Here is a 19303-nt window from a genome sequence, read left to right as displayed (position 1 = left end):
TTTCTGTGGCTTAGCCTGGACCTGCTCTCCTCCTCGGTGACCCATTCATAACAGGGATCAGTGAAGTCCATCGCCTGAGTAAACTGTTATGCATGTGGTTGTGTAACCACTGTGCAACAGTCCGGGGAGAGCCTGGAGGGGCATAACTCAGCATGCACCTGACTCTTCGCTAGAGCCCCTGATGGTGGGGTTAGACTTGGCTCCAGGTGTACTCTAGGTGCTACTCCAGGATGAAGCTATGGACAGTGGCAGCTGAACCCCACAGGGACAGGGAAGACAGACTGGCCAGTAACTGGTTAGTGGGTTGGTAAGACACAAAATATACAGGGACACGGAATGGCCATAATAGTGGATGAAAGGTGCAGATTCAAACAGGGTAGATAAGGGGCACATGTACAGGACACATGAATCAGGATTGGGAATAGACACAGGAAGGGCGGACTTGGGCATGGAAATAGCAGGGCAGACTGGAACAGAAATGGATAGTGCAGATCGGATCATGAGCACGGGGACCTTACAACTGACTAGCAGGAAACACTAGAACTAACTAAACACAAACATTGCTCAGGCACCTCCCAGGAGGTGGAGGTGCCTTTACTAGTAACTGTCTCTCAACAATTGACTAAAAACACTTTAGGAGAATGTACTTGCATGTGCCCTAAATGCACTGCCAGGAGCTCAGTCAGACGTGCACACCCTGGGGAGTGGGAGAGACAGGAGACGTGGACAAGTGGCCAGGGTGGTGAGTAAGTTGGCATCCTTGCCTGGGAGGTGCAGCGGAGACACGTAAGGACACTGGCGCTACATTATACTTCAATGTATATTTTCTCTGAAACGCTGAAGCATTTCAGAGAACGATATATGTGGCTGGCATTGTGCAGTCAAACTGTGATGAATGGATATTACATTTATTTAGCTTCCATAACTGGGTGTCCATAGTCGGGTTGTGTTCCTGCTTGATCTTAATTCACATTGAGGTCGTTTTTGACACATGGAAAGGTTTTAATAATAGAGTTTACTAACTTCCCTATTTGGTACATCTTGGTGCTTGTGGAATGGCTTTTGAGCTTTTTTTTAATCAAAAACAGTGTTTACTAAGTATCCCATGTTATTTATATGCACTATTGCTTTTTTACTTACCTGCAGCAGGGTATATATTTATTTTGTTACTATCTTAGGATACGCTGCAATGCATGTTTTCTGCAGTTTAGGCAGCATGAGCTCCTTGGCAGGTTCCCGTTAGGTATTTTCTTTTAGCACAAACATACACTAAATGGCCACTCTATTAGAGACACATTTTTTTTCATGATTGCATGATTGCTAATAATGGAAATTAGACACATGAGACTAGAGTGCCGCATAAATGTGAGCAAATTTTTATGAATGAGTTTCAGTGTGAATCCACATGAAAATGAGAAAATGTAACAATGTGGGGGACTTTAAATGAAGCATGGTCATCGGCGCTAGACTAGGCGTAGTCAGTATTACAAAAAATTGCCAATCTTGTGGGAGTTTCTCTGTAAAAATGTCAAGAGTATACAGCGGATAGAATGATGAACAAAATACATCTAGTGAAAGGGAGTGCTGTGGACGCAAATAATTCATCTACATAAAGAGTCAGATTAGGATGTCAAGAATCATTCTGACAAACAGTTGGTGGACAGGCAAGCAAACTGCAACCGAATTCAACAATCATGCTTGAAATTATGTGTTTGATTGATGTGTCTGTTGTCGTTCTTTAGCATGGATGGGTTATGATAACAGTCATAGGTCCTTTGATACCTGTGGATGGACCATTGGACAGTAGGACTCACTTAAATATTGTGCCTGACCGAGTGCATTCCCTCATGGCAGCTGTTTACCCTGTACCAGGACACTTTCAGCAGGACAGTGGACCTTGCCACAAGGGTCATATAGTCATGGATTGATTCAAAGAACGAGTTTTCTGTGTTTTTCTGGCCTTTGCAGCCCTCAAATCTTAATCCTACACAGCATCTCAAGGATGAGGTATCTAAGAGAAGCTATCCTGTGCACAAGGGCCAATATTCCTACCCACTAGAATCTATGCCTCCATGAATTCCTGCAATTCTGAAGGCCAAAGAATGTCTAATTTATTACTGGATGGTCTCTATAATAAAGTGGCAGTGTACAATGCAATGTGGTAAAAGTAGCTATTGAATAACATGACTTTGTAACATATGCTGTCCTGCACCTTAACACAAAGAGTTTTTAACCTTAATAAGTGCACATCCTAATAACTGTGTGTCCCTGGGAGTGATACAAATAAAGGTATTCCATGGAGCAAGCTTTAACAGAGACTATTTTTGTAAGGTTCATTAACACAAATTCAATTTACATTTCTGGCTCCCAAGTCTGCAGCCATCCATTTTATTTTTCCACTGAGACCTGACAAAAACCTTTGAGACGAACTGTATAGTTATCAACCATAGAAAGTCTGTACATATGCTTTGTCTCTGCTATAAGATAAAATTTCGGCTAGGTGAAACATAAAACACAAAAGGTTCTGTAGACCAGGATTAATACTGCCTGGTGTGCCCCAACTGGTCAAGGTGGTATGAAGATCTTACTTATGTTATAAAGACCATTGTGACCACAGGACATAAAACTAATATTAAGCAATGTAATTGTTAACTATATTTTTCTCTGTATTACCCAAAACTTATTACAGTTGTAGGGGTTGTCAGCTTTTGACAATTCCTTTTTTATTAAATCAGAAAAATCAGCTAAATGCTAAAATTGACCTTCAGGAATTCAGCATTTATCTGTAGTCTGCAAGGAAACCTGGTAGCAAGAAACCCTCCCCTTGAAAAAAGCATGGCGTATTCACAAGCGAAACGTGCGTCGGGGTTGTTTAAAGGTCTGGTTGACTTGCTCTAAGAAATTGATAACATGTCCAATGGTTGTACTATTATGTATAATTATGATAGTTCTGTGTGAAAGTATTATGTGTGACTTTTCTAATGCCCAATCATGTGAACATGCCCTTATAACTTACCAATCTATATATACTAAAGACTGCTTTCACTGATGGTAGATGGGTGCTTATTACTCTATTTGAGGCATTGTGTCACAAATGGCTAAAAATTCACATGGTACGTTTTGCCAGTATAAACAATGATGAATTGTAATATGGCACTATAAATTTACATATTGCTGGGCATCACTACTCTGTGTCCTTATTTTGCATTTTTTATAAATGTTATGTCTTTTCTCTGTCCAATTGTGTTAATAAAGACTTTTTCTACTTTTATAAAACAAAAACACTCCTTTGTTTCTCCTTTTTTGAGCAAGGAAACCTGGCAGCAAGGAAACCTGGCAGCAAGTGTTCAATTTTCCAGCAAAACCACCACAGTGAAAATAAAGAGTAACCATATTGACCCTTAACATTATAAAGGGGTACTCCGGGGAGATAAAAAATCTTGAACTGTCCCTGCCCTCAAAATATAAAGATGAGATGCCAAGTACACTTCTATTATCTTTAGAACCCTTGCAATGCAGTGTGACAGGAACTGCTCCTCACTGCGCCCAATCCCGTCTGGGACAATACATCACACAGCAGTGTCCAGCTCCGCACTGTAATAGCAAGTTACATGTTGTGGTGGCGGCGTAGCCTGCTTCTGGCTTTTAAGAGCAGCAGCCAGCCCCCTGATGTTTCCTTCACTGCAGCACAAGTTGAGGGGGGCATGACAAAGCATGTCCTGCCCCCATGTTCTAGTAGCAGCTAGACCCCTGATAATGTCTCCTTCATGGCATGACTACTACAACAGCAGGCCATGCCCCTCACCTTGGACTGCAGACAAGTAGACATTATCAAGGGGCTTACTATGAGCCAGTTTCCTGATAATAGCTTTGTCTGCAGAGAACAGGTGATGTGGATACACCCTCTCTTCTCAGACTGGCTGTTACAGCGAGGAGCTGAACACTGGTGTGCGATATATTGTCCAAGATTGAGGGGGGCAGCATTTAGGAGCAGCTCCTTTCACACGGAATTACAAGTATTCTAAAAATAATAGAAGTGCACTGGGCATCTCATCTTTACAGTTTATGAGGACATGGACTGTACAAATTGTTTTTATCTCCATGGAGTACCCCTTTAAGGACCCGAACATATTTACTTTTTTTGCACAGTCATTTTTTATCCCCTTCTTCTAAGAGCCATAACATTTTAAGATAGTGGCTTTTTTTGTAGGATGAATTTTACTTTTGATTCACACCGTTCACTTTACAATGTAATGAACTCAAAAACTATTTATACGGTATACAGATTAAAATTACTAGGATTTCCATGCAAAGCACAAATGTGCCAGGTCCTTTTGTGTTGATGTATTTGATCTGATAGAAGGCAGGCTCAAATTCATTCATTTTGATTTTTTTTACTTAAAGGGGCTGCTATAGAGAAAACATTTATCCGATAACCACATGCTCACTGGGGTCTGGCTGCGGAGACCTCCACCGATCCTGAGAACAAGGGCCAAAGTCCCCTGTGTGAAAAAGCAGCAGTGCAACCACTCTTATTAGCAGTACGACCTATGCATGTACCTTGCCATAGGTGTGAATATTACACTTGCTCAACTACGTCTCTATTCACACAGGGACTGTGGGACCCTCATTCTCAAAATCAAAGGGGATTCCATTGGTCAGTCCTCCAGTGATCTACCATTTGTCATTTATCTTGTGGTTGTTTTTAAAGAATATTTAGAAAACAGAAAAGTGACATGAAATTAAAATGTTAGGTGTTGTGAACACGTTTGGCCTGGCTTCTGAGTTTGGGCTCCCTCTGGTGATTACTGCTGGTAATGGAGCTGGTTTAGCTGACAGAAGTCAATCACCTGAGCTGGATGATTGGAGGTCAGGTGTTACAGACTGGGGAGATTTAAGTGAACAACCTTCCCTCAGCTCTTGCTGGTGATTTGGTTTGCTTTCTGAGCATATTTTGAAGTCTGCTTGTCTCCTGCTTCATCCTGCATCTTTCAGATAAGCTATTTGTCTTCTTGAATCTTTTTTGCATTGGATCCATTTTTGCTTGTCTCTGATTTTTGCTTAGCTGGTGTGAATTCAGCCTGGTTCCCTGATGGGACCTGCGCTGGACTCTTTTCCATATGCCACAGCGCATGTTAGTCTTTTTAGTAACTAGTTCACACCAGAGTTATGATTTAGTGAGGGTGAGGTCGTGTGGCCTCAGTATTTTTGCATATCAGACGTGTTGGATTTTTCTTAGGGTTTTTGCATTTTTTTCCTGTCCTGTTCTATCTAGACAGTTTGGACCCTATCATTTGCTTACTCTATTCTCTACCTGTGTTTTGTGCTTCATCTTGTCTCACCGGCAATATATGTTCGGGGGCTATCTATTTCTTTGGGGTTCTACACAGGGGCAGTTGAGCTTTCCCATTTCTCTCTTTAGGCTTAGTTAATTCTGTGGCTGTGCCGAGGCATCTAGGGCATCGTAGGTACGTCCCACGGCTAATTCTAGTTGTGTTGTCAGTTTAGGGGTCTGCAATCCGCTAGCTACCAACCTCTCTGGTTCTCTGGTTGCCTAGTCTATTCCTCCGTTATCCTCCTTGGTTACCTAATCATAACAGTTAGGGATGACTCACCTTTACAGAATTCTGGAGAACTGTAACAGGGAAAGTTCTGCTCGGCATGGAGCTTAAAAACAATCTGAAGTTTTCATTTATGGAAACATCTGTAACAGATAGAAAGAGGAAATATAATTTTTATCGACTGAAGTTTATTATATTGTAGCATTATGGAAACAATGTAAAATCAGTCCTTTCTTGAAGTCTAAATAAAGATTTTCTAATATCTTTTCAAGCTTCTTTATTAAAAGCAAAACGACAGGGGATTGCCCTTAATGTTTATTTTGCAGTAGGGTTCAGCGTCAGTATCATTTTCCCCATGAAAAATGGAAGAACAAGGGCAGTTCCACTTGGCCTTTTCTAGGCAAAACAATATTAGATTGATTTCCGCAAGCCAAGCAGAACAAGGCAAGTGTCTCTTCAATATCTCCACATCTCAACTTCGTTAAGGTCATTGATCTTATTCAGAAGATGAAGGACAGCTAGAAAGCTAGTGAAATGGAAGTGAGAAAAGTCACAAGTCTAATTGTAAAATGATGAGGGAGCACTAAAATGCTTGAGTGCTCGGTACTCTAATGGAGCAAGTCAGGCACTTAATTCAGGCATTTCAGTGCAAAATGCGCTTCGGGTGTGATGAGTCCCCGAAACGACTGTTGAGGTAACTACATATGTGTTTTATGGTTATTTTGCTCTCCCTTAATTTGGCTTTATTAAATGGACATGTGCTCTCGGGATTTCTGGAGGAGCTGCATTCATAGCACTGGGGGTGTTTTTATATACTTTGGATATTTTCTGTAATTGTGGCAAGATTGTGTTATTTTAAAATATGACCTAGTGTTTGACTGTGGTTCTGCTAGATACCCCTATGTATATTTTTGGCAATGAAGACAGGGCTCTCTCTTTTGAATACATGACTTAGATATCTAATTATCCCCTATGTAAAATTGATTATTTTAGTGGGAGTTAACTGTTGTTAATATAATGCCTCTCTGTAGACAGAATATGAATTTGTTTGTCCCTATAAATTTGGATAATACTGAATGTCTGAATGTATATAATAATCTGAACAATTGATGTGCATACCAATTTCAGGTATGAGGAGAATATACCCATTTTAAAACTATATCCGGGTATACCCACCTAGTGTCTGTACCAGCGGTTTATACATTTCAATGATATTTTGGCCATGTGTAAAGTTTTGTTTTTTGGAGTGTTGATATATGCTTTGAGTGAGGGGCGCCGGGTGACCATATAAACATTTTGAGTGAGGGCTGCATGATGACCCCATAAGATTTTTGAGTGAGGGTCGCATGATGAACCTATAAAGATTTTGATTGTGGGACGCCTGTTGACCCTATAAAGATTTTGAGTGAGGGCTACCTGATGATCTTACTTTTCAATTGACTTTATGATCCGCTGCTGTCATCCTGTGGGGTTGAGAGCTTTGGGCTAATCCAGGCCTTGTTCATTTTTAGTGAGGGCAGCATGATGAGCCTATAACAATTTTGAGCTAGGGTCACCTGTTGACCCTATAAAGACTTTGATTGAGGGCTGCATGATGACTCTAAAAAGATTTAGAGTGAGGGCTGCCTGAATACTTTGCTGATATAGTGAAGCAGGAGGACAAGAAAAAGAAGAAACCATCCATGAACATTATACCATTTTCTGAGTGGGAGGGGTGCATGGGAAAACTAGGTACTCCTTCACCATCTTAAAAAAAGTTTTCCTCCTTGTCAGACTACCCCGTACATCTGGGCCTGGACACTGGGAGAGTCTAATGAAACTGTCCCAGACCTTTGATAGTGTTCCTCTGCCTCTATTGGACCTGGGGTGGGTCTCCCTCATCTCTCCTCCATGGTTGCCCATGGATCTATGATGTCTGTAGCAGGCATTGCCACATGGAAATTTTTTTTACTAATTGTTCAACTAGGGCCTTCTGGTATTGCATCATTTTACTAGCCCTCTCCGCTGCAGGAGGGAGAGCAGGAAAGTTCTCTTTGTAGCTTGTGTCGAGAAGGGTGATCAAAGGGTAATTAGTGTTGGCCAAAATGCATATAACGCGAGGGTCACAGGAAAGGCAGAGAGACATAAAGTCAGCCATGTGTGCCAGACTCCCAACAGGTAAGAGTTTCCTATCCCCACCAGGATGACGAGTCTCCATCTCCTCTTCCTCCTCATCCTCCACTTCAGCCCATCCACGCTGAACAGATAGGATAAAGCTGGTGTGGACAGTACCCTCAATAGTGCAGGCAACCATCTCCTGTTCCTCCTCCTCCTCAGCCCCCTCCTTCTCATTATCACCCACTCCACAATGAGAGGATGAGATGGGGCTGGGCTGGGTAGTATCATCCTGTCTACTTGCTTCCTCCATCTCCACTTGGTCCACATATAAAGCTTCCTCTTTAATTGCTCATAGACTGTAAGCTTGCGAGCAGAGCCCTCATTCCTCTTGGTATCTGGTATGATCTATGTGATTATTGTTATGCTGTAATGTCTATCATCTGTACAAGGCCCCTCTGAAATGTAAAGTGCTGCGGAATATGTCGGCGCTATAGAAATAAAATTATTATTATTATTATTAGTAATTGTGAGCAGTGAGTGTTTGAGTAGACACAGAAGCGGGATAGTTACGCTTATTATGGCATCATCGCCGCTCACCATCTTGATTGATTCCTGAAAGTGTTGGAGAACCTCACAGATCTAAAGCATCCATACCCACTTGTCGGTTGTTATGATTACCAATAAATTTAATTGGTACATATTTGCAAAACGTCCACCTAAACCATATTAAGGCCAAAATAATGGGGGGTGGATATTAATGCCACGCCAAACAACTAATATATAGCAATAAGACCAAAGTGAGTTTTATTTGGCAGAAGAAATATACACTTTATTTAGTAACTAGCTGAATAGCCCGGCACTTCCCGGGCATAGTAACTAACTACGGTTAGTTATAACAAATTATAATGAATATATATATATATATATATATATATATATATATATATATATATAAAGCTCAGTGTAGAGCCCCGCCCACTCTGCATAACCACATTCACTATAATATGCCACATCATCCCGTCACCCAGAGCTACCGGACAACAACCCCTAATATCCCACATTGTCCCATCAGCCAGAGCTACCGGACTACTACCCCTAATAACCCACATTATCCCGTCAGCCAGAGCCACCGGACTACTACCCCTAATATCCCACATCATCCCGTCAGCCAGAGCCACTGGACAATTACCACTAATATCCCACTATCCCACATCATCCCGTCAGACAGAGCCACCAGACTACTACCTCTAATATCCCACATCGTCCCATCAGCCAGAGCCACCGGACTACTACTCCTAATATTCCACATTGTCCCGTCAGCCAGAGCCACCGGACTACTACCCATAATATCCCACATCATCCCGTCAGCCAGAGCCACCTGACTACTACCTCTAATATCCCACATCATCCCGTCAGCCAGAGCCACCGGACAACTACCCCTAATATCCACATCAACCCGTCAGCCTGGTGTCAGAAACAGAGCGCTAAGTGGAACGGTCCTATCTTCCATACCGGGGATCCCTTTAAGAGAGGCTTGGTGTCAGAACCAGAGCGCTGAGTGGATTTGCCCTGACTTCCATACCAATGATCCCTTTAATAGAAGCCTGGGGTGAGAATCAGAGTGCTGAGGGATTTACCATAACTTCCATACCGGAGAGCCCTTTAAAGAGGCCTGGGGTCAGTACCAAAGCGCAGTGTGGATTTGCCCTCACTTCCATACCGGGGATCCCTTTAAGAGGGGCCTTGGGTAAGAACCAGAGCGCTGAGTGGATTTGCCCTATCTTCCATAACGGAGATCCCTTTAAGAGAGCCTGGGATCAGAACCAAAGCACTGAGTGGATTTGCCCTGACCTGACTTGCATACCAATGATCCTTTTAATAGAACCCTGAACTCTGGGGTCAGAATCAGAGTGCTGAGGGATTTGCCCTAACTTCCATATAGGAGATAACTTTAAGAGAGCCTGGGGTCAGTACCAGAGCATTTGAAGGCAATTGCCCTGACTTCCATATCGGAAATCCCTTTAAGAAAGGCCTGGGGTCAGTACCAAAGCGCAGAGTGGATTTGCCCTAAATTCCAAACCAATGATCCTTTTTGGAGAAACTGGGATCAGAACCAAAGAGCTGAGTGGAACGGTCTTAACTTCAATACCGGAGATCCCTTTAAGAGAGGCCTGGGGTCAAAACCAAAGCGCTGGATGGATTTGCTCTGACTTCCATACGAATGATCCCTTTAAGAGGGAAGATGTGCCTATATGATGGAGGATGTGTGATGTGTATATGGGCACAGAAGGGGGGATTCATTTCTGTCATGTGCTCTGTGCTCCTTTTTCGGAGGCAGACAATGGCTGGGAGCTTATGCTCCCAGGGATGCTAGATTTCTCCCACCATGTCAGTGTCTGCTGAGGTGTTGTCAAGTGGGAAAACTTGCTCATAGCAACCAATCACAGCTCAGCTTCTTTTATCCAGCTCTGGTGAAATCAGAGATGCTTAGTGATTGGTTGCAAGGAAAACTGTTGCTCATAGCAACCAATCATAGCTCAGCTTCTTTTGAGCAGTGCTGTTGAAATGAAAGATGCTTCGTGATTGGTTGGTGATACACACACACACACACACTTATTCAGTTTCATATATAGAGATAATAAAAAACACACACATATAAAACAAAAGCATGACAACCAGAAACCAATCCCTGAGTGACAAGTGTTTATAATGACAAAATGGAAAAAAGTGCAATAGGAATGTTATATGGATAAACATTGCGTCATGGACATGGCCTATAACATAGGTGTAAATATCACTATGGATATATAGTGATGCTAGCCACTTCTCACGTCCAAGCCGTGAGTCGGAGTGGTCAAGGAGTCCAAGGTCATAAGCCAGGAGGGTCCTGTCATGATCCAGACCGGGTTTTGAGTCCTGTCCTCCCCTTTTTCCGGTCTGGTCATGCCAGGGGTTAATTTTCTAAGCCTCAGTCTGGTCTCAGGTTTGCTATTTATCTCCGCTGCTTATGTAGCTGACCCCGTTTGCCCTGAATGTCCTGAATTTACTTACTGAACCCATGTCTGTTTATCCCCTCTTCCCTTCCCGACTCAGTGTTTCCCTTTTGTGTATTGACTCCCTGGTTTTGACTTGGCTTGGACCCTGACTTGTTTTGTCTCTTGTCTTTGTCATATCTGCTCCTGACTGGTACTGACCCATTTGTGACTGTGTTTGCTTATTCCTTTTGTACTGCGCTACAGTCTTATATCGACCCGGCTTGTTTGACTATTCTGCTGCCACCTGGTGGTGGCTTCGCCGCTGCATTGTGTGACGTTTTTAGGTACAAACTACGTCAGAGAGTGGACCCTCTGGATCGCGGATCCGGAGCCCCTGGGCCGAGCACACCAGGTGAAGACCGACCCCTATACAGGGATCGTTTGGGGCAGGACCACAGAGGACGGAGGCGCGACAGCCGGAACCAAGAGGGACGGCTCGACGGACAAAAGAGGACTAGGGAGACGGTGGGCTTAGATACGGCCTAGAACCGGAGGTCACAGAGGAAATGTAATACAGGGAGCGGCAGGGAGGCTGAGCCTGGACAGGCTGGAGACAGAGGGAAGGCAACACAGAAGACGGCAGGGAGGCTGAGCCTGGACAGGCTGGAGACAGAGGGAAAGCAACACAGAGGACGGCAGGGAGGCTGAGCCTGGACAGGCTGGGGACAGAGGGAAAGCAACACAGAGGACGGCAGGGAGGCTGAGCCTGGACAGGCTGGAGACAGGAGGAATGCAACACAAGGGACGGAAGGGACTACAGGAGTACTGTAGTGGCCAGAGGGTGCAGGAAGACTACACGATCATCAGGCGCCCTCCTCATAGCAAGGACGCCTGAAGTATCCTGGCACCCGGAAATGCGTTTCCTGGCCCTGCCCCTCAGCGACGCCCACCGCTGGGGGAAGAGAGCGGGAGGATGCGTGCGCGTGACCGAGGGCGGGTGCCTGGAGCCGCTGCGGAGAGGAACGCCGAGCGAGCGTGCGCGTGGACGGGAGCACACCGGTGAGAGGACGCTGCGGCGTGCGCCGCCGCTGAAGGGACATCGGCGGGTACCGCCGCCGATGTCACAGTACCCTCCCCCTTACGCCCTCCCCTTCTGAGATTGGCCAAAAAATTTTTCAGGATCAGGGGGGCATTGATGTTTTCTCAAGGCTCCCAGGACCTTTCCTCGGGGCCAAAACCCCTCCAATCAATAAGAAAAAGAGTTTTTCCCTTGACTCTTTTCATAGCTAAGATGTCTTTGACTTCAAAGACGTTGTCCGAGCCAACTGGTGAGGGAGAGGCAGTGGAAACTGGTTTGAACCGATTCAGAACTACAGGTTTCAAGAGCGAGACATGGAAGGCGTTGGGAACCCAGAGCGAAGCAGGCAACCTCAGCTTATAAGCCACTTCATTAATGCGTCCAATCACTTCAAAGGGCCCAATGTACCGAGGGCTCAATTTGTAAGAGGGGACTTTCAGACGAATATGTTTAGTTGAAAGCCAGACCTTGTCACCCGGATGGTACGTAGGCACGTCCTTCCGTCTCTTGTCCGCATGTTTCTTGATTCGGGTATTGGCACTCTTGAGCGCCTCCCTGGTCTCCCTCCAAATCTGCGAGAATTCCATGGCGAGCGAATCTGCTGCGGGCACTCCCGTAGATGTGGAAAAGGGTAGCGGAATACCTGGATTCTGACCAGTTACCACAAAAAATGGTGACTTGGCGGTAGATTCGCTGGGATGGTTATTGTACGAAAATTCAGCCCACGGTAGGAGAGCGACCCAATTGTCCTGATGGGCGTTGGAGAAGTGACGTAAGAAGGTAGTTAACGCCTGATTAATCCGCTCCACTTGCCCGTTGGTCTGAGGATGGTATGCAGAGGAAAAGTCGAGAGATGTACCCATAAGCCGGCAGAGAGCCCTCCAGAAGCGAGAGGTAAACTGGACCCCCCGATCCGACACGATCCGCTGCGGAAGACCATGCAGCCTGAAGACCTGGTGGATGAAGATCTCGGCCAATCTCGGGGCGGACGGCAGACCCGGTAAGGGAATGAAATGGGCCATCTTGGAAAAACGATCTGCTACGACTAAGATGGTGGTACATCCAGCTGAGCGGGGTAGATCAGTCACGAAGTCCATAGCAATTTGCTGCCAGGGAGCCTCTGGAACTGGTAATGGGTGAAGAAGTCCGGAGGGCAAAGCCCTAGCCACCTTGTTCTGGGCACAGGTGGTGCATGAGGCTACATAGTCCGTCACATCCTGGCGAAGAGCGGGCCACCAGTAGTACCGGGAAAGCAGCAAGAGGGTCTTCTTAGTCCCAATGTGCCCAGCAACCTTGGAGGAATGCCCCCAGCGTAGCACCTCCGAACGTCTGCTTTGAGGGATGAATGTTTTACCTGGCGGAGGAGTGGAAAAAGTCACAGGAGCCACTGGGATCACCTTAGCAGGCTCGATAATATAGGATGGATCTTCATCCTTCTCTGGTGACTGTAACGACCTGGAAAGTGCATCGGCTTTGATGTTCCTATTGCCAGGTCGGAAGTGAAGTTGAAAGTCAAAACGGGAGAAATACAGAGCCCATCTGGCTTGCCGGGCATTGAGTCTTTGGGCGGACTGCAGGTAGGCCAGATTCTTGTGGTCCGTGAGGATGGTGAAAGGGTGTACAGCCCCCTCTAGTAAGTATCGCCACTCTGCCAAGGCCATCTTAATGGCAAGTAATTCCCGGTCTCCAATGGAGTAATTGCACTCCGCAGGCGAAAAGGTTTTAGAGAAAAAAACGCAATGTACCAGACGTCCAGATGAGGCCTGCTGGGACAGGACCGCCCCAGCTGCGGTGGAGGAAGCGTCCACTTCAAGGACAAAGGGCCTGCTGGCAACCGGCCGATGTAAGATGGGTGCAGATGCAAAAGAACGTTTCAGAGCAAGGAAGGCGTCTTCAGCTTCGGGGGACCAGCTGTTGGACTTCGTTCCTTTACGGGTCAAGGCCGTGATGGGTTTGGTAAGTGCAGAAAAATGAGGCACGAATTGTCGGTAATAGTTTGCGAACCCAAGGAACCGCTGGATGGCCTTTACCCCCACTGGACGGGGCCACTTGAGTTTTTCAGGGTCCATCTTCAGACTGGAATCGGTGATGATATATCCCAAGAAGGGCAACGACGTCTGCTCAAAGAGGCATTTTTCAATCTTGGCATAGAGCCGATTCTCTCGAAGGCGACGCAAGACCAAGCGTACGCTCTTGCGATGGGAGGACAGATCGGGCGAAAAAACGAGAATGTCGTCTAAATACACCACCACACAGGAATAGAGTAGATCCCGAAACACCTCGTTAATGAATTCTTGAAATACAGCTGGCGCGTTGCAAAGACCAAACGGCATGACTAAGTATTCATAATGCCCGTCACGGGTATTGAAGGCCGTTTTCCACTCATCCCCTGCGCGGATCCGGATCAGATTGTAAGGTCCCCGCAGGTCTAACTTCGTGAAGATCTGGGCCCCTCTCAGCCGGTCAAAGAGTTCAGGAATCAACGGAAGAGGATGCCGGTTTTTAACGGTGATATTGTTTAGACCCCGGTAATCTATGCAAGGTCGCAGTGATCCGTCCTTCTTTTGGACGAAGAAAAAACCCGCACCCGCAGGAGAAGAGGACTTCCGGATAAACCCCTTGGTCAGGTTCTCTTGAATGTATTCCGTCATGGCCGTGGTCTCAGCTGGGGAAAGAGGATACGTTCTTCCTCTGGGCGGAACAGCTCCGGGAATCAGGTCGATAGGGCAGTCGTAGGCCCGATGCGGCGGCAGAGAATCCGCTTCCTTCTTGCAGAAGACATCGGCGTACGCGTGATATGGAACAGGAAGACCCGAGAGATTGTCTGACCTAGGCTAGAAATGAGGGCGAACAAGGGTCCGCAAACAGCGTGCATGACAAGCGTGCCCCCAACGCAAGATCTCCCCTGAGCGCCAGTCGACAACTGGCTCATGCCGCCTGAGCCAGGGTAACCCTAAGAGAACGGCGTGGGACAATTGAGGCAGGACATAAAAGGCAATCTTCTCGAGGTGAAGTGCACCAATTTGTAGATCAACTTCGGTGGTCACCGTGGTGATGAGTTCGGGCAGAGGTTTGCCATCGACGGAGGAGATTGCTCGCGGGTTCTTCAGGATGACCACCGGAATCTGGAGTTTGTCAACCTCTTCCTGGCAGATGAAGTTGCCCGCTGCGCCCGAGTCCACATACGCCTCCACAGATCCACGCCCCCGACCTGTAATAAGCAGAGCTGAAAGGGTAAGTGGGAGAGAGGAGGACTGATCACCTAGGAGGCCCTCTCTTACCTGGCCTAGGCGGATGCGTTTCCCGGTCTCTCAGGACAGGTGCGTACGAAGTGGTTGGCTCCACCGCAGTACAAACAGAGACCATTCGTCATCCTCTCCCTGCGCCGTTGTTCGGACAGCTTGACGTGATCTACCTGCATGGGCTCGGGAGCAGCATTAGTAGAGGGTGCAACAGAGCGCGGAATGGGGGCTTGATACAACCTAAAGGGCCTTCTCTCCCTAGCTGACTCCCTGGCACGTTCCAAAAAACGCAGATCAATACAAGTAGCCAGAGAGATGAGATCTTCCAGGGTGGTTGGAGTGTCACGCCCGGCAAGCTCGTCCTTGATTTTACTAGAAAGACCTCTCCAAAAGGCACCTACAAGGGCTTCATTATTCCACCCCAGCTCCGAGGACAGGGTCCGAAAGCGGATGGCGTATTGCCCTACCGTAAGGGATCCCTGGCGAAGGTTAAAAAGGGCCTCCGTAGAGGAAGCAAGGCGCCCGGGTTCATCAAACACCTTGCAAAATGTTTCCAAAAAACTCTGGATATTAGTAACCACCGGGTCATCCCTCTCCCACAACGGATTCACCCAAGCCAACGCCTCTCCCTCTAGATGGGACACTATAAAGGCCACCTTAGCACGGTCCGTGGGATATTGTTGGGGCAGAAGCTCAAAGTGCAGTCTGCACTGGTTTAAAAAACCCCTACACAACTTTGGGTCCCCACAATACCTGGGTGGCTTTCCAAGGCGGGGAGGTGGGGATGAGACAGCGTCCCGGGCTTGGGTAGAAGCGGCCGCAGAGGACTGCAGAGCAAGCAGCCGATCATCCACGGACGCCATATACCCCAAAATGTGAGATTGAGCATCGCGCTGCTGCGCGAGCTCCTGCTGGAGGCTGGCTAAGAGGAGCATGCCCTGGGTCAGTGGTTTGCAGGGCGGAGAGCCGGGTGTCCATGGATTTCATGAAGGACATAATTCGGGTCTGATTCTCCCTTAAGAAAAGCAGTTCTTTCTGAGTGGCAGCAGCGGCACCGGCGGGGTCCATGGCCTGATGATACTGTGACGTTTTTAGGTACAAACTACGTCAGAGAGTGAACCCTCTGGATCGCGGATCCGGAGCCCCTGGGTCGAGCACGCCAGGTGAAGACCGACCCCTATACAGGGATCGTTTGGGGCAGGACCACAGAGGACGGAGGCGCGACAGCCGGAACCAAGAGGGACGGCTCGACGGACAAAAGAGGACTAGGGAGACGGTGGGCTTAGATACGGCCTAGGACCGGATGACACAGAGGAAATGTAATACAGGGAGCGGCAGGGAGGCTGAGCCTGGACAGGCTGGAGACAGAGGGAAGGCAACACAGAAGACGGCAGGGAGGCTGAGCCTGGACAGGCTGGAGACAGAGGGAAAGCAACACAGAGGACGGCAGGGAGGCTGAGCATGGACAGGCTGGGGACAGAGGGAAAGCAACACAGAGGACGGCAGGGAGGCTGAGCCTGGACAGGCTGGAGACAGGAGGAATGCAACACGGGACGGAAGGGACTACAGGAGTACTGTAGCGGCCAGAGGGTGCAGGAGGACTACACGATCATCTGGCGCCCTCCTCATAGCGAGGACGCCTGAAGTATCCTGGCACCCAGAAATGCGTCTCCTGGCCCTGCCCCTCAGCGACGCCCACCGCTGGGGGAAGAGAGCGGGAGGATGCGTGCGCGTGACCGAGGGCGGGTGCCTGGAGCCGCTGCGGAGAGGAACGCCGAGCGGGCGCACGCGTGGACGGGAGCGCGCCGGTGAGAGGACGCTGCGGCGTGCGCCGCCGCTGAAGGGACATCGGCAGGTACTGCCGCCGATGTCAAACATTGCAGGTCTGGCCTTGCTGTGTGCAGTCCTCCCTCCACTCTATTGCCATCTAGTAGAGCTTGCATTTACCTGCATTGCAGAGGCGTGACATTATAACTAACCAAACAGTTTTTTTTCCCTGCTCTTCTTTCTATGGATCAGCTCCGTACCTTGGCGGATCAGATGTCTAGTTTGACGCAGATGATGCAGGATTTGTCTGTGGAACATAGGGCTCTGGCCACGTCTCATAACCAACTGCAGAGGGAGCTTTCTGAGATGGTTAAATCTTTTCAGGGATCTATTTCCCAATCTGTCTGTAAACACTTTGACACGGTTGATGGTTTCCTGCACTCTGAGTGCAGGCTCCCAGATACCTTCTCCGGAGAAAAGGAGAAGTTCCGTACGTTCAGGGAGAGTTGTAAGTTGCTGTTTTCTCTTAGACCCCGATCCTCTGGAAATGAGAATCAGCGGGTGGGGATAATTATTTCCTTACTTCGAGAGGGACATCAATCGTGGGCTTTCTCTTTACCTGCTACTACCCCTGAACGTATGTCTGTTGATAGGTTCTTTGAGGCCTTAGGACTTATTTTTGATGAACCTGACCGGGTCAGAGTGGCAGAGGACACTATCATGGGTCTCTTTCATGGTAAGCTCTCAGCCGAATGGTATTGCTCTAAGTTCCGTCGATGGTCCACTGAGGTGTCCTGGAACAACTATGCGCTAAGGTGTCAGTTCAAGAGGGGACTGTCGGATCACCTGAAGGATGCTCTGGCTCTACATCCACCACCCAGCTCCTTGGAGGAGACCATGACTCAGGCTAACTTTATGGACTGGAGGCTATGGGAGAGAGGTATAGTGCAGCGAGAGGTTCATTTGCTTCCTGCAACTCCTGCTGTTATGTCACCTTCTGAACCTATGGATGTGGGGCCATCAACCTCAGAGATGAGACGGCGACACAAAGAAAAATTGCGTTTCTACTGTGGAAATCCCAGACATTGGAAAAAGGACTGTCCCTCCTGCACTCCGACTAGCACGGTGTCGGGAAATGTCTAAGTCTGGGTGACTACCGAGGAGGTCACCCAGACTCTCAGGTACCTTTTCCTCATTTCATAAAATATTGTTGGAAGTGGAACTTTGTTGTTGTGGGAATTGCTTCATGCCCACTTCTGCTTTTGTGGACTGTGGGTCGTCCATGAACTTTATTGACTCTAACTTGGTGAACAAGTGCAAATTAGGCACAGTTAGGCTTGAGACTCCTATTCATATTGTGGCCATTGACAAAATACCATTAGCCAAGAACGTTATTAAATTTGTCTTGGAGGAGTTCCTCCTTAAGGTGGGTTCCTTGCACCAGGAACATATTTCATGTTTTGTTCTGGACAATCTTCCTACGGGATTGGTGTTGGGATTTACTTGGTTACAGTTACACAATCCTGTGATTGACTGGAAATCTCAGGACATTGTTAAATGGGGTCCTAATTGTGTTAAAGGTTGTCTTACCTCTGTACTGGTATAATCCGTAAATCTGGAGGGTATGCTGCAGTACCTGAAGGATTTTAAGGATGTTTTTTCTGAAAAGGAGGCCAAGGTCTTACCGCCACACCGCCCTTTTGACTGTGCTATCAATCTGATTCAGGGTGCTAATTTGCCCAAGGCCCATCTGTACAACCTTTCTGGCCCGGAGAGTACCACTATGAAAGAGTACATCTCTAAAAGTCTTCGTAAGGGTCACATCCGTCCCTCTGTCTCTCATTGGTGGCTGGATTCTTTTTTTGTAAAAAAAAAAAAAAGATGGTGGTTTGCGCCCGTGCCTCGATTTTTGGGAATTAAATAAGATCACTGTGGAAATACTTATTCCTTCCCGCTCATCCCTGATTTGTATTTGTATTACCAATCTGGGGCCAAGTGGTTTTCTAAATTGGTCCTCAGAGGAGCATATAACCTTATCCGTATGCTGGAAGGGGATAAGTGGAAAATGGCATTTCTCACCTCTGAGGGTTTGTTTGAGAATTTGGTTATGCCCTTTGGTCTCACAAATGCGCCAGTCGTCTTTCAGAATTTTATTAACCATGTATTTTCTGATTTCATTTTTTGCTTTATTGTGGCTTCCTTAGATGATATCCTGGTATTCTCATCTGACAAACTAGATCACATGAGTCATCTACATGCAATTCTCCGGAGGTTACGTGAGAACTCTTTTTTGCTAAACCTGAAAAATGTTCATTTTTCGTACAAGAGCTGTCTGTCATGTCGGACACTGTTCACACCAGGGTGTCCGGCAGACAGCGGTAATAACCTATTCCACTACAGTATGCTCAGGTACTTTGTTGGGTATTCTGTTCCAGTCGGGATAGGGTTAACCAGGTTGTCATGCTGGCTGAGGGCTTGGCCACGCCCTTGGTCTTTAAATAGTCCTTCCTGACTATGGGCGTCGCCGACTATAGCTTTTGCCTAGTGCTTGCAATACCGGTCAGCAGTGGTGGTTTTGGAGCG

At 47.1% G+C, this 19303-nt stretch overlaps 1 protein-coding gene across 1 annotated transcript in view; it reads right to left on the bottom strand.

Moving 5' to 3' along the window:
* DNAH6 (dynein axonemal heavy chain 6) overlaps nucleotides 1-19303 on the bottom strand; it is a 570270-nt gene that overhangs the window by 121075 nt on the left and 429892 nt on the right. Inside the window, exon 66 of the mRNA XM_073542156.1 lies at nucleotides 5616-5704. Coding sequence (XP_073398257.1) covers nucleotides 5616-5704 — 89 coding nt within the window. The remainder of the gene's footprint in view (nucleotides 1-5615; nucleotides 5705-19303) is intronic.

The sequence above is a fragment of the Dendrobates tinctorius genome, unplaced genomic scaffold (assembly GCF_039654945.1).
Source record: "Dendrobates tinctorius isolate UK_male_01 unplaced genomic scaffold, ASM3965494v1 ptg000011l, whole genome shotgun sequence".
NCBI classification, from domain to species: Eukaryota; Metazoa; Chordata; class Amphibia; order Anura; family Dendrobatidae; genus Dendrobates; species Dendrobates tinctorius.
The sequence above is the reverse complement of the archived record's forward strand: the minus strand, read 5'-3'. Positions and strand labels throughout refer to the sequence as shown.